The sequence below is a fragment of the Pleuronectes platessa genome, chromosome 8 (genome assembly GCF_947347685.1).
Source record: "Pleuronectes platessa chromosome 8, fPlePla1.1, whole genome shotgun sequence".
Lineage (NCBI taxonomy): Eukaryota > Metazoa > Chordata > Actinopteri > Pleuronectiformes > Pleuronectidae > Pleuronectes > Pleuronectes platessa.
In genome coordinates, this window is record NC_070633.1 from 10,929,254 (window position 1) to 10,957,168 (window position 27,915).

General features: G+C 47.0%; 1 protein-coding gene across 1 annotated transcript in view; it reads right to left on the reverse strand.

Annotated features, from left to right (window-relative positions):
• Window positions 1–27,915, reverse strand: part of efnb1 (ephrin-B1) — a 57,765-nt gene that overhangs the window by 20,914 nt on the left and 8,936 nt on the right. The window contains exon 2 of the mRNA XM_053428951.1: window positions 12,305–12,582. Coding sequence (XP_053284926.1) covers window positions 12,305–12,582 — 278 coding nt within the window. The remainder of the gene's footprint in view (window positions 1–12,304; window positions 12,583–27,915) is intronic.

Genomic DNA, 27,915 nt, shown 5'->3' on the forward strand with positions numbered 1-27,915 from the left:
AGAAGTCGGGGAGGATGCCAAACGAGTGGGACAAAGGAGATAACGATCCGGGGAGAATATTAAGAGAGCTGCCATGAAATTAAACGACTAAGAAATGTTTGCAAAACAAATATTTCAAAATATGGAGAACAGATGGATAACATATTCACTAAGGGGGAACTATGGGGAATAAAACATTAATCTTGTGTTAATCTTTACCATAATTAATTAATTAGAGCATTAATTAAGCATTTATTTATTTATGTATCGATTATTATTTTATCAAATAATGATTAGCTGTTTCGTTGTTTTTTCTCAGTACTACAAATTAGCCTGCATAGTGGGTCACGAGGTGAACAATTATATATTGTAATTGTGCAGCTGTATTTGTCTGGATGACCTGGATAATATCAGTGTGAGTCTGAGATGTGAAGCAGAGCAAGGAGCCAACTTACATGCTTTGTGTCAACTCTTTGGCTCGTGACTCCTGAAAATGAAGCTCAGTCCACTTCTGACCCCTAACCTCAAATTATAAGACATTTTTCTGTGACAGATTATTTCACTTCCAGAGGCCCATAGAGGTGAAATGACCCATTATTAATATGAAAAAAATAAGAAAAGTAGCAGAATAATTCCCTTTCCCTTTAATTATTCTGTGACTCCTCAGATGTTTGAGTCTTTGTACTTTTTCGTTTTTTTTGTACTTTATTTTCGTCAAATCCTATTTTTCCACCCAATTCAAAACAAACTGAGTGTTCTGGGCTTTCCTTTCTCATTGTAATAAAACTTACAAAATTACAGGTTGTCAGAAGAGAAAAACAGAGAGTGCAGCTTTGATTATCCCACGATTGTTTCCATAAAAAAACTGTCTTTGTATTAAAGCTTTTGTAAACCCCAGTAGTTTTCCTTTACAGCATCAGGAACCTCAGTGTTAGTGGGTGGTATTGGTATTGTCAGGTTACGTATGTGTAATCAGCTGACGGACGCCCTCAGAGGGTCGCTCGGTGAGTTTGTTTCTCAGCAGGAGACTCATTGACGTTTTCGTCTTGGTTCATTTGCACTGATAATCACATGAGGTGAACCGTGGTTCACTCGCTAAATCCCCCGATGATAAAACTGATCCTCTCTGTCCTCTCACTGGCCTCCTCTATAGTTGATGTGGGACTCTGGACTCTGCAGAGGAGTCGCCCTGCTCGATCTAAACCTCCACGAGCCACAAATCAGCCTGATAAAAAGAAGCGCTGGGATGGATCGGAATGCAGTGGGAGATAGAAGTGACATGTCAAAGGCCACGAGGCTCCGAAAAAATATAGACTGACTAAAGAGCTAATCTGTGAGCGAACTCCCCCTGAAGGGAAACCAGAGCCGAAGCCCTGGAACAAGTTAACGCACATGAACTGCCGAGGCCAAAATATCCGAAGAGAACTCGCCGCTGGAACTGGTGCGTGTAAAAAAAAATGTGCTTGCAGAGACTCTGTGTGTGTGCGTGCATTTATTGAAATGTGTTTCGATGTGTGTGTGTGTGTGTTTGTGTGTGTGTGTCAGTGTGCGAGGCTCTTCTGTATGTGCGTGGGGCTCCTACACTGTGTCCATTCATCCTCCGCGGAGAGAGGGAGCTTCATTTTCACTGACCTTTTCAAACTGGCCTCCAGAAGAGCGTTATGACAACCGAGCCAGCCCCGTGTTCCGCAGCACAATAACACACATCAAAGATGGGAAACAAACAAACAAACACAACTCTCACCACAGGCTCGGCACTTGGAAGCTCAAATATCGCAACGCCAAACAAAGCCAATGAGGTATTCAAAGTGCAGCCACTTTTCCACTGGTCACAAAACCCCCACCCACAAACACAGTAACCAAATACAATCGGCCCTCACTCCCAGGTCAAATGACTCTGCAGCAGACACAAGTTTTCATCTGCCCTGATGGAAACGTGACACTCGGGTGAACCATTTCTTTTTCTTCTCTGTTCTGGCTCGATGCTGAGAATGGACCTTTTCTGGCCCGACATCGTGACGCATATCGAAAATCAGTATAGATAGCAATGAACGTGTTTTTTTTTTACATCTTGGGAAAAACGTGCAACAGTGATTTTTTTTGTCTTCGTATCGTGCAAGACGCAACACTGGCAAGAAGCCAATGGTTTTTGTGACTGTCAATCATCCGTTGTTTAGCAGGTTCACCCACATTTAAACTTGCGTGGATCCAATAGTTGTGGCATAACAGAGGGAAAAGTGCGACGATGCTACAAGAACACTGCAGACTCAGAATCTGCATTCAGGCTCGTGAAACTTTGGAAAGAAATGGAAAGATGTAGAGCCACCACTAACTGATTCTGACACGCAGATTATTTTTTGGAATCATTTACTCATTGTTAAGTCTGCGAGATGCCGGAAAATAATGAAAAAAGGCTATCACACTCTCCCAGGGCTCGGAGTGATGTTTCCAAAATGTCTGAGCACCGGTCCAAAACCTATGTATTTCATTTACAGTGATAAAAAACAGAGGGAAGCAGCAAACCCTCACTTTTTGAGAGGCTGGAAGGACTCAATGTTTAGGATTTTTTTTTTTCTTGCTTGAAAACTGCCTCGAACAAATAGATGACAAAACATTTCAGCACCAGAGAGATTACAAGTCAGCGACACGGACTGCGAGAGAGAGAGAGAGAGAGAGAGAGAGAGAGAGACGGAGCAGGAGACAGAGACTGTACTTGTCATCGAGGAGAGAGTCGATGTCGGCCCATCTGTTGTCCGCAAAAACAAAATCTGCAAGGGAGACGGAACAAAGGAAGAGATAGAGAGCAAGTAGGGGGAGAGAGAGAGAGAGAGGACAGTGCACAGGTGTGTGTCCCTGTGTCCGTGCACTTGTGTGTGTGATTGTGACGATGCGTGAGCATGTGTGAATAAAAACCCAGAGGGAATTCTCTGTACCTGCTAACATAGGGGGCGACTAAACGAAGCTGACTGCAGCCAACATGGGACTCAAGTCAGTGCGACAACACACAGAGGCTGAGAGACACATGGTTACTCGGGGACAGACAGATATATAATAGATGGAAGGGTTTGATGCAGCTGATGTGTAAAGCGCCAGAGCTTCGAGCGCAGCCCCAAACCACAGCGGAGGCTCCTCCAGCTCCGAGGCCACGACTGCAACACAAGAAGCAGGAAAAGAGACACATTCTTCCTCCCTTCCCCTGCTATTCGCCAAAACCCCAATCAGAGAGCACAGCAGACCACAGAGAAAATGCTGCTGATTACATCCTAATACACACAAAGCCAGCAAGCTGACGCACATAAGAAACACACACACACACACACACTGATTACATCCTCTCTGGTGCTCCTCTCTCCTCATCCCCGGTATCGGTTACGCGGTAAAGCCACGCTGATCGAGGATCAGAGTGTTTTGGTGCAGGGCGGTGAAAGAGTTTGGAAGCTTAACCTCTCGTCCAGGAGCCGGGAGAGAGACTGAGGCTCCGGACCCCCCCCCCCTCACCCAGCACAAATAAACGGCTACAACACAAAAATGTCTGGCAGACTCGAAACAATTTCCTGTAGGATCCGTCGCCGTGCAGGAGAGAGGGGGCAGAGGAGGGCGAGAGATCTAAGAAGGAGCGTAAATAGGTGGAATGGCAAGGGCGGAAGGAGAGAGAGATTAAGTCGAGGAAGGAAAAAGCGGAGAGAGGGACGTGAGGAGAGGAAGAAACTGCGGGTTTGCAACGGTGAGGCCAAATTGTTCCGTCGCCCGAAGTCTAACACAACACGTAGACATCTGAGGACCTGAAGTGTCAGTCAGCTTCCAGCAGGCTGCACATGCACAAACTCACACACATTCATACCCATAGTGCCTGGAAGAACCGTGTGCTTTGCTAAGCTAGTTCTCTTCAATGCGCATGAACAAATGCACAAAGCAAATAGCATCTTCTATTACCCAGGCAGGGGAGGAGGAGGAGGACTGACGTGTGCAGACGCATCTCCTGCTTTTTTGTGTGCATCCATTTGCATGCCAGTGTGAGCTTATAAGTATATATATATATATTTGAATTTGCTTATGTGGCTTTGTGCTTATTTATGCCTGTGTCTTTGTGCGCACACACGCCTCATGTGTGTTTGTCTGCTCCTGTTACTGTGTTTGTGAGCCTGCGGTCGAGCTGGAATGGAACACGGACATTTTGCCACCGAGCTGAATTCACCGAAACGGGCTTGGTCCCCGGCCTGCTGTGCAGTATTTAGACTCTGTATTTATGCGTCGGACGACCACAGCAATCCCTATCACCGCCGTGTGATTCATGTTTGTTTGCTTTGCTCGGCACCGATTCGATCCCATCAAGAAGCTCCTTTTTCCTCCCTCGCTCCCCCCAAAACCTTTCCCGCAGAAATGTTCACGCCATCCCCGGTCAGGGTTTCATCAGCCGCCCCTCATCGTAGCTGACCAAGCATGCAGTGGTTTCCATAGCGAGGATGCGACATTAAAACTAACAGCCTCTGTAATTATACATCCATATTTCTCCGATGAGTTTGTGTAAACAGGCCCGGGCTCCAGCTCGGGGAGGCGGACTTCTTGGCAGAGCCGGGCTCAGGGTGCCACTGACTGGTTGTCGGAAAACAAAGCCATTTCAGAGTGTGCCTTGGAAAAGAGAAACCACTGTTCTAGGGCTGGTGGAGAGAGAGAGAGAGAGCGAGCTCCGTCCGACAGACAGAGAGCTGTGATTTGAGCTTAGCTGTTGGCCGGAGAAGAAAGACACTGAGAATGTGTGTTGTTGGCAAAGCAGAGGGCAAACAACCTCAGACATCTCAGATGGAAAGGGAAATATGCGTTTCTTGAGTGTTTTAGATTATGGGCTGTCATTGTTCTATCCTGCACTTATGTTTTTTATATACAGCGATGCACCATTGTCCGATACAATCTGCCTCATGGCCAATAGTGCTCATCTACTGGTGTCCTACATTTACTTCTCCTCTTCACTGTGAACTCTGACTCCAAACATGCATCTTTCCAGCTCATCTTAAGATGTCTCCTCTTCTTCTGCCTGCAGCTATTTTCGGGCTTCAAAACCACAGAGACATTTTCTGCATAGCAGATGGAACAAAAAAAAAGCAGGAAGCTACTTTCAACAATTGAAAATTGCTCACAGAGAACAGAGTCATTCAGCAAATGAGTTTGCATTAGCTGCGAGGAGCAAAGAAACGAAAACAGAAATCAACAGTGTTGTTGTTTCGCAGAGTTTGCTCTGTGGTCTCCCGCGGTCTGTGTGTTGAGAGGACAGGCTATCAGTTAACAAACATGACTGGAACACAGGCTTCCCACAGCACCTAAACACACACACACACTCACACTCACACACACACGCACACACAAACACACACAAACAACTTCCAAATGTGGGAGAGCAGAATAATGGAAGAAGAAAAGGCTGGTTGGAGGAGTGGGAGAAAGGGATGACACAGACGAGGAGAGGGATCGAGGGAGGACTTGCACGCAGGATGAAATATTCTAATAAGATAAGTATGGAGCGCCGCCGAGGAAGGATGAGTGTCTGCGTTTGGAGACGCACGGCGTGGACTAATTGAGATGAATAAATGAATATATCAGCTTCATCTCCGCGGCGGCGGGGGTTCAGCCGTAACCAATGGTTACCATTCACTCGCGCGGCCACGTGAGCAGCCCTCCCTCTACAAGAGAATCCTCATGTCCTCCCCGCACCACCACCACCACCTTCCACCCCCACTCCAAACAAACTCCTCTGTAATAAACGAAAGGCAATAACCGGCGACAATAACGCTGTGCCTGCTAACCCTCTCCGAATGAAATATCCAGGGGAGGAAGCGGCGGAGGCAGCCTGGGTAGATTTGCAAAGCAAGCACAAAGTCATATATTACTATGGCGCTCTAATAAACACTGGGCCATCTTCACTCCCAGTGGGGGGGGAGTGGAGGGAGGGTGTTGGGTGGGGGGGGGTTAAATCTCCTTATCCCCGGCCGTGCTGCTGCCTCACCGGGGCTAACCCAACCTGTTAGCAGGGTTTACTTTGAAAATGAAATCCGTTAAGGCTCCGCGATTAGCCTCTTAAAAGTCCAAATGGTAACATCAATGACAGCTCCTCTGAGATAGACCTCAGCAAACTTCAAAGTCTTTAGTTTTAGTTTGTGAAACCCGAAATATACTGGGACCAAAGTAAGTAAAGTGGTTTATAAAAGCATTTAAAGGTATGGACAACAACTTCTACAGTCATGGGAATGGAATGATGAAACGCATCTTTTAGGTTTCTTTATCCCATTAACACAGATTTTTAAGCAGGGCGGATTGAAATGTGTGCAACAACGATTCATCATCGGTTCAGGTTGTGTAAATGTTATTTTTAAAGCAATAAAACGAGGTGTCTTCCGTTCTTTACTAATGACAAGCAACACAAGGGGAAGTCCATAATTGATGCACACGATAGAATCTGCACAGTGTTTCTGGCTTGTAATTAAAATGTTTCGGTGTGATTTTATAGAGGGGAGGTTGCCAGATGTGAGCAGTTGTCATTTCTCGACAAAAAAAAGAAAAAAATCATTTAATTGCCAGTTGGAAATGTGCGCGTTATTAACAGCACTGTAATCTGACAATCAAAATGCCTTTGTCTTTTTTTTCAAATGTGCCGAATGTGACAAATGCAATTGTGGTCGTTTAATGTTAAATCTTACAACACTTCTATTTCCTGATCAAGTTACTGTTATAGTGATTGAATCGAGCTAGGAGCCTGCCCGTGTTTGCATTTATTTTACAGCTTTTACTTATTTGTGTGTTTTTATGTTCTCGAGCTTGCCTGCATTAATTCCATCGGTACCTGCGTGGGAGCACCTGTGCACATATGCTCTCAGTGTTTACATCCTCGCAAAAGTAGGGCAGCGGAGGATCTTGTGATCTGCCACAGCCGGGCCAGGGATTTCCAACTTGACCTTCGATTCTCCCAAGGGCAAAACAAGAGAAGAAGAAGTAGATAGCGCTGGATGCATATAAGCCAATGAAGGAGGATTCCCTTGGACTGAGGGGCGTATAATGTGTAGGATGTTAGAGGAAAATAATAAAAGATACAAAAGAAGAGCCCACGCTACAGAGTGTGAACGTCAGTGATATGCAACATGTCTCCGAACCTTAATCCCGTCAGGTGTAAGCGGCACAAAGATCATCCCACAGTGTCAAACGCGATTTGTCAAATTCATTCCTGGGTATTATTTTTCACAGATTGGGTCAGCACACGTGTTCCAATGGGTTAGAAATAAATAGAGCTTTTCCATTGCAGCTTTATCCTGGCATATTAAAGCGCTTATCAGTCCCTCTGTGTTTCCAGGCTAAAAAAAAAAAGTGCAGGAAGTTTCACAGGATTTACCTGCAAAGTCAAAGTAACGACTGCAGCGAGGAGGAAAACAACTTGGCCCGGTCGCCGCGGGCAGGGGGCGTTATGCATTTCACCGAGGCAATCTTCCTGGAGGTGAGATAGCGTGTGCTCGGCTGCAGCATGTTGTATTCTGGTGGGGAAGGCGATGTGTGTCAGAGTCCACGATGGTACACTGAGATGGAGAGTGACAGCTGTCGGGAAGGATCAGGCTTACCCTGGCCGCTACGCAGGAAATCAAGGGGGAAGAGGAGTGCAGGGCGACAGGCTGCCTCTGCTTACTGCATCATGGCCTTACCCTTATATAGAACGGAGACTCACCGGCCCGGCTAACCACCGAAAAACCTATCACCGAGCAGCCACGGAGCATTATTTCAACGCGGGGTAAATGAAAGAGAAAATGGAGGGGACATTTTTAGGGCTCAGCTGCAGACAAAGACTGTCTGTATTTACATGTATGGGAGTGCCCCTTCATTCCCACTCTGTTGCTCATTTTCTCCATTATATTCCCTTTGCCTTAAAAGCCTCCTGTCTAAAATCACTCCTCTCCTGCCTCTAACCCCCCAAACACAGCACGGCCATTTTCTTCTCAAACAGCTCATTTTGTATCCTGTGTTTAGACAACGCTATGAAATACAACCAGTTTGTCTGCTCATACACAGAAGGGCGGTAACATGTATGTATATATACGTGTCTGTGTGTGTGTGTCTGTGTGCACATAGGGGGTTGGGGGTGATGACGGACAGCACAACCTGGTGCTGGCTCTGGGATTTAGATCAGTGCACTGCAGGGTTATCATTACTGACCCCCTGCTGTGTTTCTGTGACCTCTTACCCATGAGTTTTGACCTTTAACCCGGTCCCCTCCCCATGACTCCTGTCAAGAGTCGGGCGGAGATGGACGGGACCGAGTGGACGGGGAACCCCTGCGGTGACACCAAGGCATGGGACACACACAAACACACACACACCATTTGTTGCTTACTTTACCCCACACCTTTTGCTGCTTATTCTAGCCCTTGGAAAGAGCTAAAGTTAGGTGGGGGATGGGGATGATTGACAAACGGAGCCGCGTAGTCCGAGCGGAGACCGGGGGTTGGACGAGAAAAATAGCGTCTGGAAGATTCAGTGGAATGTCCCCTCCCTATGCATCTTCTTCTCGTCTCACAACGATGTCTGCCACGTTCGGCCGTTAATCAGGTCAGATAAGCCGGGTCTTTATAGGCCGAGGAGATTTACACCGCTCTGCTGGCCGGCTGGACCACATCCCCAACAGAGACGGCGGGATAACACACTCACATCTTCTAGGCGGGGATAAGCTGGCCTAAGGGGGCCTCAACACACAAACAATCGCATATATATATATAAATATTTAGGCACACACACAAGGACTTTATTGGATAGGAAAATAGGTGCTTGCTGCCCCCCCCCCACCCGCTGAAAAAAACACACACATTCAGCATCCACACATGGCCATTATCTAAATGATAGATGAAGTGTGTCGTGGTGTGTGCGCACAAGCTGCAGTGGCATAAATAAAGCAAGCTCTTCCTGTTGCAAAGGACAACAACATTAACATAATGCCAAGACAAATACTGCACGCGATTACTGCTGACGCGAGGAACGTTACAGTATATGAGCCTAATAATGATCCACAATCAGGCCGGATCCTGCTCCACCAGCTCCCTCCCCTGTAAAGGATTTACGAGCGGCTCTCTTATGAGTTCACAGTCACAGAAATGATAAGTAGTCCGTGTTAAGTGTTTCTAGCACTTGCACGACACTCCCAGCAGCAGGAATATTGTAATTCAGCGGAGACACAAAGGGAGTGTTGTACAAAAAGCAAAAATCAAGGTAAAGTTGATGCTTTACGCTTTCGGTGCTGGATCCCACTGTGGTAGAGACGCATTCCCACGTGTGTGTCATCGGAGTCAGATAAAATATTTATGATGTAATCAGGAGACAATATGTGGAGCAGCCCCGCTAACAGCCGGCGAGGAGAAAGTTTGAGCAGACGCCAAAATCGCCCAAGGTGTTTTCTAAATACATGTGGGTGTAATAAAGCTCAAAGAAATATAAGTCCACATGATATCTTGCTCGATAACATCACAGGCTTCATGCTTCCCTGCATATCTGGTTTTCAGGGAGAGTTTGCAAATATCGATTGAACTGCCGCCGATCAAAAGAAAAACATATATGAGATTTAATTTGGTGTGCAGTTTTCCTTCACTGGGAAATGATATATATATATATATATATATAAAGAAGCTACTTTTTCATTTTTATTTAAAGATAGGAGAGATGTAACTTTTTATCCTCCGAAGCATAGAAGGAGGCAGTAAATCCATAAGACATTCCATGTGTTGAGGTTAATATATTCAGAGTTTTATGTCTCTTCTACCAAATTGAAAGGTTAATCGTGTCACTCTTTTACAATATTATTTATTAGGCTTCATACACGTGGTGGTTTTTTCCAACTGGCCTGCAGCGACGCTATTGATTTCTCGCTGTGCCAGCAGTTCTTAAAGAACAGCTGGTTGCATTATAATTTAGACATTACGTCTCAATCAACTCTGATCATTTAATTGATTCAGAGAGGAATCAATTACAGCTGCAGTGGAGCTCCCCCCCGCTGAGAGGACATCCTCAGGCCGGATCGACCACAGCACATGGTACGATTTTAGAAAAACTTCTCATGTCGATCCAGGACTTTGGTTTTGGTGTTTTCATGGGATTTGTTGACAATTATAAAAAAAACTACAGATCGTCATTAGTTTTATTTTTTACTGCAAAACACAGCAGTGGATGTAATTAATGGGATTGTGATGACCAAAAGTATTGGTATACAGTGTCTTGCATGCATCAATTCACACTTGTGTTTTAAGGTCTTTCTGAACCTATAACCTAATAGCAGCTTCTGGGTTGTGAGCTTCTTTTACAATTATTTTTTGGTGTTTTTAAAGAAGCTGGCAAAAAACAAATGAACAATCTTGTTTTGATAGACCAATATACAGTCTGATCGAGTTCTGCAGCTCTGCTGGCACACAAGCAGTTTCAGTTCAAGACTCGCAAAACACTCATCCCTCCAAGCCCACACAAACGTAACCTGACACGTACATTTTTTATAAACTTTGTCATTGAACAATCAGATTCTATCTCAGGTGACTGCTGAACACTTACGAGAAAACTGACAGCACACACCTTTGTTGGCTCAGACCTTTGGACTTTCAGTTTAGTCCAAACCAATAAACAGGTGTGAAAGTTAAGTTGGACCTTGGACCAAAATCTTGTGTCACCACAAAGGTGGAGTTTTGGCCCAATAGCAGGAAGGTGAGTCAACATTACACAATAGAAGAAGAAAAAAGAGCGGAAGCAGCTCACGGGATTCGATATAGTCTTCACCTTCAACAATGTAACGTCTAAATGAAGAAGGAGGTTCATTTTTCTGATATTAATATCATAATGTTGGTACAGTGGCAATAATGTTTACAAAGTGAACCGATTCATTTATGTTCTCCATCCAAAAGATGTTCTTTATGCACTTACTGCAAAAAGTTAAGAAACACTAAAACTAACCAGATCAAATGCAATCAATGAAACAAAGATAAGAAGCTTGGTTCGGACATTGGACAATGAACTACTGATACACACTTTTCCACTACACCATGAAGTCTCTAATGAATGAATTGGATGTGGAGGACGTCACGCCTATCCTGATGCTAGTAACACTATAATAAGACAATTACAATAGTTTACAGTAAATGCTTATGTCATGCTGATTGTAAATCCTTAAATATTTCAAAACTTCAATTCGCATGCAACATCTTGTTTCGGGGTGTGGTCAGTCAACATCAGCAATCAAAAGCGGGAAGTTGACTTTGAAGCCTGGAATGCTTCTCTATCCCCCAGAGGCCTCACCTCTTATTTTTCCAGTGAGTCAGTTTTGGCACACATTATTTGTCACCAGTTGAAGATCTGTGGTTAAATACGTCTGGGATTTTCTGAAGGGTTTACTTTTTTAATTTTATTGACTGTAACCCACAGACTTCCTCAAGTCGTCAGCCTGGCACGGGACTATGCCAAGATCCAGACAAAGAGGCAGGAGGGTTAGCACCCAGCCCCACAGTGCTCTGATCACAATAGGTGGCGCTACAAGTTGTTCTGAGAGCAGTGCAGGGCTTGTGGGAGCTTCCTCCTCGCCTTCTCCTCAGCATACTTTACCAGCAGCTCAGCAAGCTGTGAGTAATGTTAACCCAGTAGAATTATATTAACCCCTAACCCCTCTGTCCCTGTGTTCCTTGTATGGTGGGCTGCCTTCTCACCTAATCTAACTCCCAACCCTAATCCTTTACTCTCAAAGATGTTAACAAAATGTACAGGGTAACATTTTAATACTTCAGTGAAGTACCTCGAAATTGTACAATTCCTGAATAAAAAGGATGATATGTTTTTCTCTTTTAATCAACACCGCCGTTAGCCATTATCACCATTATCACCGTCGTCGGCATCTCCTACGTGTATGGCACCTCTTTTTCATTCTGAGATATTTATATTCTTTTTATCCGGTTTTGCAATCGAATTTTCCAAGCTTTTTCCTGCTGTTTTCTCATATGAGCATTTCTGGGAAACATCCACAGTTCAGTGCATGTCTGAAAGCAGCTATCAAGTATGCAGTGTGCGTTGCCAATTTCTTTTCACTGACAGAGAACAAAGACAAAACTTCTGCGTTTAACATCTAACCCAACTCTGCCATAACCGAGGCAAGTCTTGTTTACGAGACACATGTTGCAATGGAAATAGAGATTACTTGGAAAATCCCAGGTGTGAGTGTGTGTAACTGAGTGTGAAGCAGAGATTAATATTCAGATTGCTCAGTCAGGTTCCTCTGGTAAAGTTAAGGTTAAAAAGCCTAAACATCAGCAATTAATCATGTTCTCTAACTTACAGGTGATGTAGTAGTTCACGTTCTTCTTGAACTCCAGACCCATGTAGTTGGGGCTGAACTCCTGGAATTTGATGGTGAACTTGATGTCCTTCTCGGGCTTGTTGCAGTTGACCAGGACGTTGGGATCGAGGACTGTACTGCAGGCCTCTGCCTGCTCCCTCTTCACCAGGTACAGCTTGTAGAACTCATACTCTCTGCCCTGGTCGGCCTTGGGACAGATGATGTCCAGCTTGTCCCCGATGTCTGGGTAGATCACCAGACCCTTTCCAGTCACAAACCTGGGGGATGAGAGAAAGGCGAGAAATTGTTACTCACACGTTATAAAGTCTCGGAAAAAGCCGCCACATAATTCAATAATAGTTTATGGAGTCTAAATACTTTGAGCTACAGGAGTTATGGGTTTAGATTTGTCTGGCTTGGGCTTTTAGCAGAGCGTAGTTAATTTGGCCCCACAAAATCTCTACATGCAACAGCTTGACATTGTTCAGTGTTACTCAACAGAGCGGCACACAAATCCTCTAAAAGTTCCCTTTCATACTTGGAGCCGAATCAAAGCATACCAAAAGTTTGCGAGGAGGGAAACAAGATGGCCAAACACAAAATGGCCGCCACAGGAGCGGCTGCAGATAGGATTACGTCCATGGAATGCAGCGGATTCTTTTTTCATATTTTTCGGAGGTCCATATAAGACCCCGCAGCTTGGACGCAATATCTGGGCTGCCTCTACTTCAGAGGTGCGCAGGGGTCAGTGGGGAGGTTAAGGCTTCCTGGTTCATCTTCCCTCTGCCATGATCATCCACCAGAGGATTAAGATAATCCATCTGGCCTTACTGTACCTCTCCACCTCGCTCTCCGCTGCCAACTCAATCAGATCAGCTCTTGTTCTCTTTTATTCACAAAAGGTGGGGGGGGGTGAACAGGAGGGGACCCAGTGTGCGTGTGTAAGTGTGTGTGAAGAGAGGGGGCGGCGGTGCACTGAGAGCTTGCAGTGTGTTTGGGCAGTGGTGTGTATGTTTATGCCAGCCCGCCGTGTGTGTGTGTGTGTGTGTGTTTGCTACTCGGTCAGCAAAATAGGCTGAGGTTGCGGTCTGATGGGGGGGGGCTGAGGGGTCAGGTTGGGGGGGGGGGGGGGGGGGGGGGGGGCTGAATCATTGTTCTGGACTTGTTGAGGCTTAAAATGTCAACATGGTTCAGCTCTGCTGTCCCAGTTAGCCAAGCATTAACCCAGACAGCCGGACTGACCACGGGTGTGCTTATGTACGTGTGTGTATTTGTGTGTGTGTGTGTGTGTGTGTGTGTGTATGTGTGTGTGTGTGTGTGTGTGTATTGTGGTTGCAGACAGTGAGCACAGCAGCGGGGCTATCTGCTAGATCTGCCCATGCCAGCGGATTTAAGCAGGATTTAGAAGCGCGCAATGCATTTGTTGTTCTTTCTGATCCCTCACGTTTTAACAAGACATCAGGGGCAGGGTCTCTCTCTCTCCCTCTCTCTCTCTGTCCCTCTCTCTCTGCCTCCCCCGTCTCTTTCTCTTTCTCTCTGAGAGCAATCTCACCTTATCTACGGCCTCTCGTTTCATCATCACACACATCATTTCACCACTAAATAACTCACTCCTCAGACTGCGGCCGGGGAAGGGAAGACCGTGACGCCCCCTGAGAGAGACTGATAGAGGAGTGTGTGAGTGTGTGTGAGGGGGCTGCTTACGATCGCCATCCCTCCTGCTCTGATGTTAAACACTGGCAAACGGCCATCCACTGTGGGAATAAAATGATCATTTAAAAAGTCCCATTTTCTGAAGAATACCCCCCCCATGAAAATGAACAATATTGGATTAGGGCCTTTTCAACATTCATGGGCATTCCTCTCGGACGGGCGGCATCGCCAAATAAATGACTCCATTCAGTAAAGAGGTAAATGAAAAAATGAAATTTGCAAAACAGTCACAATCCTGTCCGCCGCCACCCTCTGAATCTGATGTCATGAAAGCATGTGCCCTCGTATGAAGCTTTGGAAGCGGGTGAGACGTTATTTCCCCAGCTATTGTCTGATGCTCACGGGATGAGCCGGGGGCCGCGCGGGGGGGGGGGGGGGCGGGGGTATGGCTGCGCTAATTCAAGGGCCGATAAGAGCAAGAATGTGGGGTATCCTTTGTCCTATACCTCTACCAACATTTTTGCCGGTTTTCAGCGACAACACTCACATGTGTGTCTGTACAAGCTCAGGGTACCTATGTTTTCATCTGTATGTGTGAGTGTGTGTGTGTGTGTGTGTGTGTGTGTGTGTGTGTGTGTGCGTGTGTGAGTGTGTCTATGAAGACATGGACACAATCAGCCTCTAATTGGATCTACAAGATGCATCAGTGAGGCATAAACAAGTTTCCATGGTAACATTCGGCTTTGTTGCTGACCACCCCCCCCCCCCCTCCTCCCTCTTCCCACCTTCTCACTATTCCTCCCTCTAACCCCCCCAATCTCAGCCCCCTCTATTTCTAGCCCGAAATCTCATTCCCTCTTGCTTTATCCTTCCCTCTCATTCACCTCCTCAACATTTCCCTCATTCTGTTTTTTCCTCTTATCCACCCCCACCTCCCCTTCACCATCCTCCTCCTCACTCCCCCCCCCCCCCCCCCCCCCAATCTACACACACAAAAACACCTTGAGAAAAACAAGTGTGGAACCAGGGGAAGAAAAAAAACTAAGACCAGACGCACATCAAAATTAAACCTCTATTTGTTTCAGGCAACAAGTAGGTGTTCTCTATTTTCTGCTCCTTTGTCGGGAAATTGATTGCAACTTTTACCCCCCTGTAATAATCCATTTCAAATTAGAACAATGAGCCTCACAAACCCACTTCCCAGTTTTACATCCCATTTATTCGATTATCAAAGCGAGCCGCCACAGTTTAGATGAATAATTAAGATTCCCAAAATCTTAATATCTTAATATCCCTGAAGGGTTTAATCACAATCCGGCCCCCTGTCATTGATTCAATTTTCCGAGCAGGCCTCCTATTTGGCCGTTAGATAGCCATCCTAAGTGAATTCTCTGCTTCTGTTTCCCAGCCTTTGTTAACTGTCTGCTATAATGAGGCTCTGGCTGCTGTGGAGGTCTGGAAGCGCCATCGCAGATGGGAAAGAAGCAACATAAAAGAAATAGGGCAGCAATTAGTGTTTAGCCCAGTTTAAAAGCCCTACACTTGGCAAGCTGCGGCCCAGCTCCAGTCCAGGATGCGAAACTAAACTGGTGGGCCGGGACTTTGTCTCCCGTTTGTCTCTCTGTTGGCTTAATCAGCAGCACTCCGGTGCTACACACAGCCACGCAATGGAGAGGAGGAGACGAGTGACTGAAGATTATTGTACTTTTGAGGAGGTCGAAAAGGGAAAAGGGGGGAAAAGGGAGGTTGAATTGCGTCTTTCATTCAAGTTGTCTGGAGACTTTTTAAAACCTGTTGATGAAAGAAGCTTGAGAGCACAGAGGAAGAGCCGAGCAGATACAAACGATGTTCCTGGGAAATGACCCCGAACGCGAGGGACCCTTTATCCCCCTCATGTCAAACGAGGTGGATCTGCCCGGACCAAACCAAATAAAGAGAATCATTTTCAAAACAACCAAATGAGGTTGGTTTTTGTTTCATCTGGACCGCTCCACATCGCGCTCAATCCTGCAAAGAGCTTACACAAACAGAGCTAACGCTGCAGCACAGCGGAGTGGGAACAGAAAACAACGGAGCGGAGGAAAAGCGAGGCGAGAGGAGAGCCCCCCCCCCCCCCTCTCTTTCTTTTTACATTCCACTGGTGAATATGAGCACATGATCTCACATATGCTACACTCGCCCCCCCACTACCTCCCATACACACACACGGATGTGAGAGCGCACAAAAGCACTGTGGGGTGCATCCTGGACCTTCCCAGCCCAACTTCCCAGCCGCCCCTATTCAAGCGCCGTGCCCTCACCGACTTTCATATAAAACGCTGCCTACACTAAGGCCCACTCAAAGCCCCTTACAGAGCCTCAAACCGGCCCTTCCCCCCAGTGCTCTCCACCCCCGTCCAGTCAACTCAGGCCTCTGCCCCGAGCACTGCACTGGCAGGCAGCCTCGACCGCTGAATAGATGGACCCGAGGCACAGGATCTGCCAGAGAAAGAGGCAAGAGCACGTCTCATATCAACAGAATGGTGTCAAATTGATTTGTTCTTCCTGAGTGGCAGCATGAACATTCCATACATATCAATTAAAATCAATTATCCTCTACTGCGTATACTGGCATATCCATCTGGACCAGGGAAACCACCCTGATCGAGGTACCACTAGTTTCTGTCTCTTCTCTGAAGCCAAACTGATGTTTCTCTATTTCTCTCTCTTGCCGTTAAAGCACATGACTGCGCCTTGCAAAACCCAACACACATTCACACACAATCATCACCACAATAGACTCTCTATTCCCCTCGCTATCAGCAAGATAATTATCACACCAGGAAAAGGGTTCCCTCACCGATTATCATTCCTCTTTTAGATTATCCACAAAATCTGCGTGGCTGCTTCCCTCCTGTTATTACAGATGCCACTTTCCATACGGACGCCATATTCACAGCCATCCCAATCAATATTCTATAGGCTTACACTTCAGACAGATTTTATGGCTTCTCAAGGAACATTACAGTAATTCACCCACATGACGGGAGTTAAACTTAAGTCTGTAAAGAACACAAAGCTGTGTTATGCAGAGTATTGCCGCTGAGCCCTTGTGCAATTTATATATGTATAGCTCTGGGGATTTATAGCTTCGCTGGCCTGAGGCGGTCTACGTTGTGTGTAATCACAGGCTACAAACCATCCGGCTCTCATTCAAGTCAATCAATATTAAATAAGTGTCCGCAAGCAGCGACTGTTTCGGGCCCTAAACTGCTTTCAGATCCATCAAGATAGAGCCTGCACGCTCGCTCGGGCCTCACAATGGAAACATTCAAACGGCGGCTTCTGAAATGGCTTCGTTCTTGATATGTGGTTAAGAACCACTGAATGCAGTTGACACAGTGTGATCATTTCATACCCGGGGGGAAAGAGAAGACATGTATCATCAAACTGTCAGTGTGTTTGTAATGCTCCAGAGAAATTTGCCACATCTATAATGCTGTCGATCAATGCGACGCGTCAGCAGTATGTCACCAGCAGATCTGGAACCAGTCTCCCCCTAGTGTTTGGAGCGTTGCAGCGGGCAGGTGTCCCGGCCACACGTGTGCGCTCGGCCCCGGCGGCTCGGCCCTGAGTGCTTGTATACAGAGGTGGCTTCTGTCAGGCAGGGGGCAGATGTTCTTAGGAAGTCCTGACTATAAACCCACAGGCATAAACATACGCCCCAGAGTGTACACACAACGATTTCCTCACATATCACACACAGTAAACAAGTTGCCTCAATGCCCGTGCAGGCCACACACACACACACACAAACACGTGAAGAGGCACACGCACAAACAGAGGGATCCTGAAATTAAGCAAAACAAGGCCCATCTGGCTCCAGAACTGTTTAGCAAAGCAGAAAGGATTTTGACCCTTATTATAGAGCAGCAGGACGAACTCGCCAACGGGTTAGTGGTATTGGATAAACTATAAACTCACTCCAAGTTTCATTTAAACTCCAGTAGACCAGACTTGGCAGCGTCGACTTGCTGAAAAGCAGAAAAGCTTGGTATTTCCCCCTCCGGGCTGTCCCCATTAGTGCGACATAAATGAAGATGTCAGAGGCAAAAAGGACGGACAGAATATCCTGAATTCCACCCTGCAGAGACCTGCTTTTGTACGTGTGAACACAGACCCCCCCCCCCCCCCCTCTCACACACACACAGACAAACACACACTAGCTTCAGTTAGCTCAGTCAACAGGCTGGCATGCACAGCAAATGAGATTCAGTGTGACTCATGGCACCGGGCGAGTTTCTACAAAAACACGCACACACAAGAGTGTGGCTGACACACACCTCTCATGTTCACCAAACAGGCTCAGTATGCTTGCCCTCGATCACTGTCACATGAGGGGTTAGCATCGCACCATCGGCGGCCATAATGAGCTAACAAGATGACACCCAGATGGCCCTGCCACGAGGAGGACAGAAGAGGACGTTGTTGCTCAACAGACAAGCCGAGGAGGACCGTCGGGCGAGAGGAGTGTCAGAAGTCATTAGGGAGGAGAGAGAGCATAATCTGTTTCTTCTTATGGCCTCTGTGGTTTCCGTCAACGCAGAGCCCATCCCTCTCTAAGAGCAGGGGAGTTAAGCGAGCGCGGGTGTATGCGGTCGTGATTGAACGTCATCCACGGTATCACTGACAGCGGGAGAAGGCCCAGACTGTTGCTCTCTGCGTCTCCACTTATTCATCCTGGAGCCCAGGGACTGAGCTCTTCCAGCTGGCGGGTAAAAGAGGAGAAGGAGAGGAGAGGAGAGGATAGGAGAGGAGGAGAGGAGAGGAGAAGAGAGGAGAGGAGAGGAGAGGAGGAGAGGAGAGGAGAGGAGAGCTGGATAAGACAGGAGAGCTTGGGTCCGTTTCAGCTCGAGTTTAGCCTCATTCTGGTGTTGATCTGTGACCCGCACACACACAAGCCTCCTTCCTCCTCGCCTAATTCCTACCCTGGCCATGACACAACACACACACACACACACACACACATGCACAAACACTCACACACAGCCAGCTGCCTCCCATCACCGAGGAGCAGCCACAGATGGGCTCTGCATGCTCCGTAAAGATCTCTCCACAGGCCCAGTCTACATTCGCTGCCAAACCCGCCTGGCCCGAGCCCACTGTATGTGTGAGCGAGTTTGTGTGACTGTGTGTGCAGATATACGTGTGCCCATACATGCCTGAGTGGGTGTGTGTTACTGGGCCAGACACCCAGAGCTGGTGTGTGTGTTTGTGTGTGTGTGTGTGCGTTGGTCGGGAAGCTGGACAGTCCTTGAGAGAGGAATCCCCCCCCGGGACTTGGAGATGCAGAGGCGAGAGTCCAGATCTGGACCAGGATGCAAGGTTGTAATCAGTGCCGAGCAGCGCAGGAGGCGAGCGAACGCAGGAGAAACCTCCCAGATGAACAATAGCGTGTCTCACACTCACCCGATTGTGTTTCACTCCCACTTGGGGGAGCGAAGACGAAACTAGAGAGAAAAAGAATCATAAGCATTATCAAACCCACGCAGCCTGCCCGCGTTGTTAACCAGCGGCCATTTTCTGCTGTGTATCTCCAGCGGTATTGATAAGCCCTCAGAAAATTCCACAGACAGAAACACCGCCCCATTGATGTCGCTACTCAATAAGCACATCCCACTGTGCGAATAAACACGCACAGGCATGCACGCCTACAACACACACTCGCACAACTCCATATTGTAGACAGTTCAGTCGGGCTTAGATAGAGCCAGTCATGGTTAAATTCAATTTCTAACAATTGGCCTCCTATCGCGGTGTGGTTCAAATTTAGTCGGGGGATCCCAGTTTTACACTGAATAATGAAGCAAAGGGAAAAGCTCATTGAGGAGGAGGGACAGGCTCCGGCTTGTGGCTTAAGTTTGCTTAATTTTTCGAACTGGTGCTCAATGACTCAAACCATCTATTTGCCCCCGCATGACAGTATCTTGGCGCTGACACATCTGGGGATCAAATCAGCGAAGACGTCTCCCAAACAAACCTGACACCCATTACTAATGAGGCCGGTTTTTGATGGAACGATTTGACTCGCTGGGGAAACATGTTTATTTGCGTTCTTTCCCAAGTTCTCCCAAAATTTATATCGCTCTCATATCGGTGAGGCTTACAAAAAAATTGGAGCTAGAGCCAGCAGCTTGTTAGCTGAACATAAACACTGGAAACAAGGGTAAACAGGCTCCACCGGTGGGTAACAGGATACGCCTGCGAGCGCTGCCTGCAACACCACAACGTGGAATTTCGAGCGGGTTGAACAAATGAGGTATAGCTTATTAATTAGTAGATTTAGAGGTGCTAGAGCTAGCCGCGTCACCTGTTTCCAGCTTTTGAGCTAAGCTAAATGTGGCTTTAGTGTGCAGACATGAGACTTATGGCAATCTTCTCATCCAAGCACTTGGCAAGAAAGCGGATCCAGACATTTCCTTGAAGGGATATTTATTCTTTGCCTGCTCCCCGCCTTCGGAGAGAGCAGAAAAAAAGATTTGGTTTTCTTCTCTTCTCAGAATATAGAAATAACCTGCCGCAATTTTTATGGCCGCACTTTTTACGATCAAAGGGGGCCTGAATCGATATTTTATGAGTCTGTGCGTTGTTAACAGGTGTTAATGTGCCACAGCTACAGAAAGTCTGGAGCGCTGGGGAGAAACCAAAAGGCTTCCTCGGAGAACAAAGGGAAGACAACGGCGCACAGAGAAGCAAATCAATCAACCTCTGTCAGAATCCGTCTGGCTTTGACGGCGCGGCTCCGAATGCAGAAGTGAAAAAGATAGCATGCAGCAAAGTTCAAAATACTTCCATTGTTCATCTGTCAGTGTGAGAGACATTTGCAAGGGGGGCGGGAGGGAATACACAAACACAATATTTATCTTGCGTCGCCTTCCCTCCTGACTCACTCTTTTTTTAATGTATTCCTGTTATTGTGGGGAGCGCCATATTGGAGATGGATGGTCCGGTAGGTGATATGTGTCTCCTACAGCCCCCCCCCGCCCCTGTCTCCAGTCTAAAGCAACGGCAATAATTCAGTCACCAACAAACAGCGCGGGGCTTTTTTTTTTGTGGCATTTCAATTGTCGGTGGTTGGTGGTTTTTCTTCGGCATTGTTCTTGAAACTGCTTCCATGGGAAACTGGGAAAGTCAAACAGCTGACGAGATGTCACCTCATGAACTCTCTCCTCGGTTTCACACACTCACAAACGGCCACGTTGGCGATCTGACGCACACTCTCCCTCTCAACCCTTTTTTTTTTTTGTCTCTCCACACACACAATCTCTCATCAATTGCTCGTCAAGCTCAACGGCACACACAGCGCTGTCCAAACAAGTGAGATGCTGCTGCTGCTGCCGCTCCGGTCCCACAAGCATCGACTGTTGCCTTTCAAGACCGGTGACTCTTGATCATATCGTGTCAGACATGTCAGTCTTTATGGCGGCTGCAGGCCCTTTCTCTCTTTCGCTCGCAAGTCGCGGTGAGAGCTCCCAGTAAATCTAAGGGATTTCCGTCAAGTGCGAACACATTCCTCTTAAATTAGTTATTCATTTGGCCTACAGCGGCCGGGGCTTGAGAGAACGTGTGTGGTGCAATAAAACGTAGCTTTAAACAGTCATTTCCCCACAGCTCACTGTGCATGCCCGTACCTGGGCCTCACATATGCCTGTTGTGACTGGTCATGCAGTGCTATATGGGGAGCATGTATGACCTGAGGATTTATCCTTTGCTCGAGCAGGGACATATGCATGAGCACACAAACGCACTCACACACACACACACATTCTTGCATGTGCATGTACATTATATATACACACTCACACATTCTTCACAAGCCAACAGTAGCGAAACAAGAGAAGATAGGCCTCTCTGTGTGCGACTGACAGAGTGAATTACACGGTGAGCTAAAACACTAGTTTCCTGTCTCGCACAACAGCACTGGATGGCTTTCAGATGGATTTCGCTGAATCCTGTACAAACACAGAGTCAATATCAGGGTAATGGCCAATCGCCGAGGAAGAACAATTCACAAGTAATTTGCGGAGAAAATGTGTTTGGGGCACTTTGCACCACAGTCTGTCGCCCAGCCACAACACAGGCCTGCTGCCAACAGGCTTCTTCTTTCTGCGAGGCGCGAGGACAGCATTGCATGCAGATATCTGAATATTCCTCTTAAATATGTGCCGGGGCTCGATATTCCTCATCACACAGAGAAAAAAAAGGAATTGAACTGATGAAAAGCTGATAATTCTGTCCTAACGATTCAGTGAGCCATGAAATCAATGACAAATTTGTGTTATGAGCAAACGTACAAGACATTTTAATCCTTCAGCACTTTGCCCCTGATATTTATGTCTGTCGCCAGCACTTTCATTATCATAAAGCGTCTTTAATATTTCTCAGCTGTGTGAGAGGAGCGCCACGCTGCAGATGATTGAGTGCACTAGATTTAGTGGCTCTCTCCTCGGCTCTCCTTCTCCAGCTGGGTCTGTGTACTTCAGGAGCGACACACACGACAAAGTCGACCGGGAGAGAGGGGGACACAGACAGTAGAGGAAGACGAGAGGGAGCAAGGGGGAGGAAGCACTGAGCAAGCACCGAGGACATGGTGCCAACCAGAGAGGCCCACCGTGCCTCGGTCCCATCTCTCCAGCTGAGGGCTTTGATTCGCCTGATTGTCTCCAATATTGAGACACACAATAAACACAACACTTGGCGTCCATTTGCAATTCTAATCAGGCCCTCTCGACCGGCCTGGACAACCCAGCTACAGCCCTCTGGGATATCACTCATCTGCCTGCAAAATAATGACACAATCATCGCCATGGCTACGCTCCTACTGCAGCGCCCATGAGCGGCTGCACATCGAGGATATTAATACACAGGAGTCCTGGGAGGACTAAATGAATTAGCCAGGAGATTAGTTAGATACCAGGTTAATGAATGTGCCACGCAGGCAACTTCTGCCGTCGAGCATTTTGGGAAGGTTCACACACACAGACACACACACACACACACACACACACACACACACACACACACACACACACACAGAAATCCCTAGTGGCAAATAGGCGAGCCAGCCGCAGGTCCACACCTGCTTCTGCAGGGCATGCTGCAACAGGATTTCTATAAACTATCTTCTTTCAACATGAAATCGGGGCTACGTAAACTCAGGTCAATTATCTCACGATAAGGCAGCGAGTTGCAAACTTCAGCACTATCTGATTTAGATACGCTGTAAAGTCACGATAAACCAGCACGCAGCCTGTGACTGTTATCCGCCGTAAAAATCTGTGTTTATCTCCAACTATGTGAAATGTTTCTTTTCCCCGATGTTAAGGATCGTAAATCAATGCAGTTTAAGACGTTTAAGATATGCACACAAAAAAAAAGATATGTAGAGGGTTCTATCTTTTATAAACTGTCCCAAAGTCATGCATCTGTGAGTTTTAAAAGCCCATCTGTTGGCTTATCACGCTGCTGCTTTCGTCGACGTGTCAACATGATGGTAATAGATGCTTGCAGATAAATGAGAGCAGAGTGACATTCAATCATCCACGTTTTTTTCGGAGCCTTGATGTATTTGCTTTAACAGTCACCCGGACGATGAGAAACTGCAATTTATTTTCAGAAAATACCAGGCGCCTCTTATGAAACCGGCCATTTGACTTGCAAATCATACAAATGATTCATAACGGCGGCCGTGCCTTTCTGCCCTTGTTTTCCAGCAAGCCCGCAAGCATGCCTGCACATATATACGTCCAAGAATGTGTGTGTGTGTGTGTGTGTGTGTGTGTGTGAGTCAAAGCTTGCAACAGGCGAGTGAATGACAGCCTGTCAGTGAACGAAATGTCATTATCTGCCTGATGTCTGTGAGCGAGCTGTGACCGGGGGGGCAGTGTCACATCACTAGTGGGGAGTTGACACTCTGCGGACAGGAAACATTACTTTCTGATTTCCCTCCAGAGGGGAAACACTCTTGTCACAATCTGCAATGCTTCTGTTTGACCTCATTTAGAGGTCACTCCAACATGCGCAGCACAATTATACAAATGTGTGTGTGAGTAACGTGAGAGATACTTATCTCACAACCTTTTTTTAACGGGAGCTATTTTCTCTAAAAACAACATGGTGGGGGATTTTTCGTCTTTGTTAGCAGGGCCTTGAGGAGACGAGTGCTGGTAAAACTCTCCCCTCCCCGTCCTTAGCCTTTGACTTTTTCTGTGTAGCAACAATACAGGGGTTTTAGTTCGGTGTCCTGCAGTCGATCTGTGAGCGAGCTGATAAGAGGAGCTGATGGATAGGTTTAATCAGCCGAGCCCAGGGATCAAGACCAAAGGACAGATCAATCAAACACACTGTGGTTTATGAAAGAAACAGCTTTTCTGTGTCACCGGGGTCTCTGCTGACTCGTTTCTTTTCGGAGAGAAGAAGCAAATAGCGCAGTAGGCTAAATATAAGAAGTGAAGGAAGGTAGCTTGCGTTGAAAACTAACGTGACTAAAAATAATAAGCCAAATATAGAGAGAGGGGAAAAAAAGTTCCGCAGTGAAAAGGGCACATCTGTAATGAGTAGACGGAGGTTGAACTCCGGCTGCAGCTCTCTGACAAAGCACGGAGCTGAAGTTCCCCCTGTTCTCTAACATCTTAAATACCTTCTGACATAAACTGAAACAAAACTCGGTTCCCTTATGAAACATAAAAAGTTGAAACCGAAAACAAACCCCCCCAGTGAAAGGGATAAAAAAAAAAAGAAGGGAGCACAACAGAAAACAATTTACACCGAACACACAAAAGATCTGTATAGAAGAGAGCACGCGAGACGCAGTTCTATCTGGGACACGGTGTTTTTCTGTTTTAACACACAGCCGAGTCTTTAAAGCAGCTTCTTATCAGAGCATGTGAGTGACACGTCTATTCTCTGCTTACGATCTCCGCCCGTGATTGTAAAAGACAGCTACACATGTCCCATCCAATCCAAGACAAATTAGCTGCTCTTTCTCTCCCCCCCGCCCGCCGTCGGATGGTAGATCTTATCCAGGCGGACATGCTTAAGTTGTCAGTGGGTTTCTAAAACCCATATTGAACAGCATATTGACTGATGCAATCTCAGAGACACACATCATTAGGCTCATTAACGGGGAATGTAAAAAGGGGGGGACGGCCTAACTGGTGCAGCGGGAGTCTGTGTCTCCGCTGATAATACTCGCCTTTAACAAGCAGGGCGCCGGCGAAGACACAGGCTGTCGGTATAAAAATGAAATGTGTGTGTGTGTGTGTGTGTGTGTGTGTGTGTATGTGTCTGTGTGATGCGTGTGCTAATAAATAGCTTGTTTTACATGATGCTATTCTCATTCACACAGTTCGCTCTGTGATAACCGGGCGGATTGTGGCCTCGTAAAGACGCTCCATGTGTTGTTTTAGGAAGCCATTACAAACTGGGCCGTCTCCATTACAAGGGCTATCTGATCATTATTACCGCCATCTGTAACGCACACTCAAACCTTAATCTGCACAAGCCAACCACAGCTGACTCCCGAGCTAGTGAACACACACACACACACATATATATACCTCGACACACTACCTTCCGCCGTAGTGATATATGTGTGCATGTGTGTGTATCCAAACATGACACAGCAGCTGCTCCCTAGTCACATTGCGGCTTTCAGGTCAACACGTTTTAGTCCGGCCTACTTAGGCAGCGCAGCGTGCAGCAGCTCCACAGTCCTGCTGAAGCCACAGGCGCGCTACGCTCTGCGCGGGGCCCGAACCCCAACATCCGTGCAACGCAATCGCAATCTCCCAGCCAGAGCTGCCCGCACCCTTCAAAGGCTCATCACAGGACGCACATCTAATGCAGGGAGAAGGCCGGTTAAAGCCTCAGCTAGGCACAGTGCTTTGAAGAGAGGGCTCCAGCCAATCCGACAGGAGCCAAATCATTTCCCCTTGCCTCCGCCATTCCATTGTGTGCGAGATGCACCAGGCGGCTCTATTTTGTGGCCGCATGTGGGGAGCGCCTTCAAGGGTCACGCCACTCCATTCCAGAGCAGGGCCACTGCAGGAAATGAGAATCCGGCGGATGAACAGGGGGCTTCTGGACAATAAATATATTCATGCATTCATGTATATTTCAAAACCCGAATTTGACTCAGCCAGCATAATGCACATGCAAGGTTCTGACTGCGAGTTTCCTGTCGTGCACAAGGTGCCACAATCAGAGGTGTATAAATAAATCAGAAAATGCAGCAAACAGGGCTCCTGAAAGCAGCGACACGGGGCCCGGGCCCGGCTGCTCAGAGAAAGGACTCACAGAGGTTTGTCTCCAAAGAGAAGCTTTCATCTCGGAGACGGAAGAGGAGGTGAGAGGAGTGATGGGGTGGAGGTTCGGCCTGTCATGTTTCACAGTGGGGGAGTCGAGAGACAGATGAGGAGAATAGCAAAAAAGTTTTCAATGCAGTGGGAAAACTGGGAGACGAGACGGCGCATTAAGATTAAAGCGGGTTAAAAATCACAGTGTGAAGTATAATATTACGGGTCTTTGAGAGAGAAAACTGCCACGGTTACTCATTACATCGAGTTCGTCGCAAAGCCTTCAGTCTTATTCTCTGCATAGTTCATAAAGCGGGCGGAGAGGTTTAGGATATTGTGTTTGCTTTAGCAGACTCTCGCTCTCCACTTCCAATATCGCTGAGATGAGAGGCTTCCAGTGCCCGAGCACATCATGGGGGAGAATAAACACACACATCTAATGGGGAACATGTGTGTGGGAGATGAAACGGCCTCCCTCATATGAATAGGATGAAATATAGACCTGTGCCCCGCCGCGCTCCAATCACGGCCGCGAGGAGTCTACGTGGAGGGGGTGGTGTGGGGGACAGCAGACCCCCAACAGGCTCTCTCACTCAACACACACAAGCTGCCAATATGGCCATTCTGCAGAGGATTCATGCGGAGGCCAGGGTCTGACAGTGACATCTCCATTCACTCATGAATTCTTTCTCTCTTCCCAACATGCATGGACACACACACACACATACAGCCACAGGCCATGGGAGGAGGAGGAGGAGGAGCGGTGCCGGGGCATAAAAAAAGCCTTTCTCCCTGCCGTGGGTCTGTGTGGGGTTTAGCATGGCATTATGGGAAGATTAGACTTTAGAGGAGCCCTACTATCTGATGTCATTGTTGGTTTTGACGTTGTCTGGATGGCTTGTGGAACTCGGACCCGATGGCAGGCACATTTCACCCCCGGACAAAATGCCTGGGGTTGCAGTCGTGATTGATTGCAGGTTCCCCCATTGTATCTGTCTGGTATGCCTCTATTGGAAGAAGAATTAGTCGCACAAAAACTCATGGAAAACGCTCCACATCTGACTCCATCAATCAAGTCGGCAATCAAAATAATTCAATTAAGAGACTTAAATCCCGCTGGCTTACGAGTCCCTGCTTCGATGGCCCAGAGACAAACTCGATTTACTGACAACCCATACATGATAGCATTAACTCCACTTTAGGGCTCAAATCTTTTTCCATGACTTACATTTTCTAAATATTCGGGGAAGTGCAGAGGAAATAGCTGAGTTATAGTGTTTACTTAGCGATAGAACAACTTGGAAAATATCAAATAAACAAGAGTAGCTTTACATACATAAGGAAACTGCAGACGGGCTGTCCAGACAAATAAACTCGATTGTAATTTGTTTTCATGGAGAGTTATTTGCAAGAGCACAGGAAACTTTAGAAGCGTTTTTTTTATAGATCTAGTAAATGGCCGCACATCAGAGATGCAGGATTGTGGAAAGAGTGGGAGAGGGAGGTTTGCTGAATATGTGTGTAATTGTCTTTTTCCCCCCGTTTCCGAGGTGTGAAAGGGAATGCAGGGTTGCACTGGGGCGTCCCAGGGAGAGGGCGATTGAAGCGTCAGTCACAGCTGCC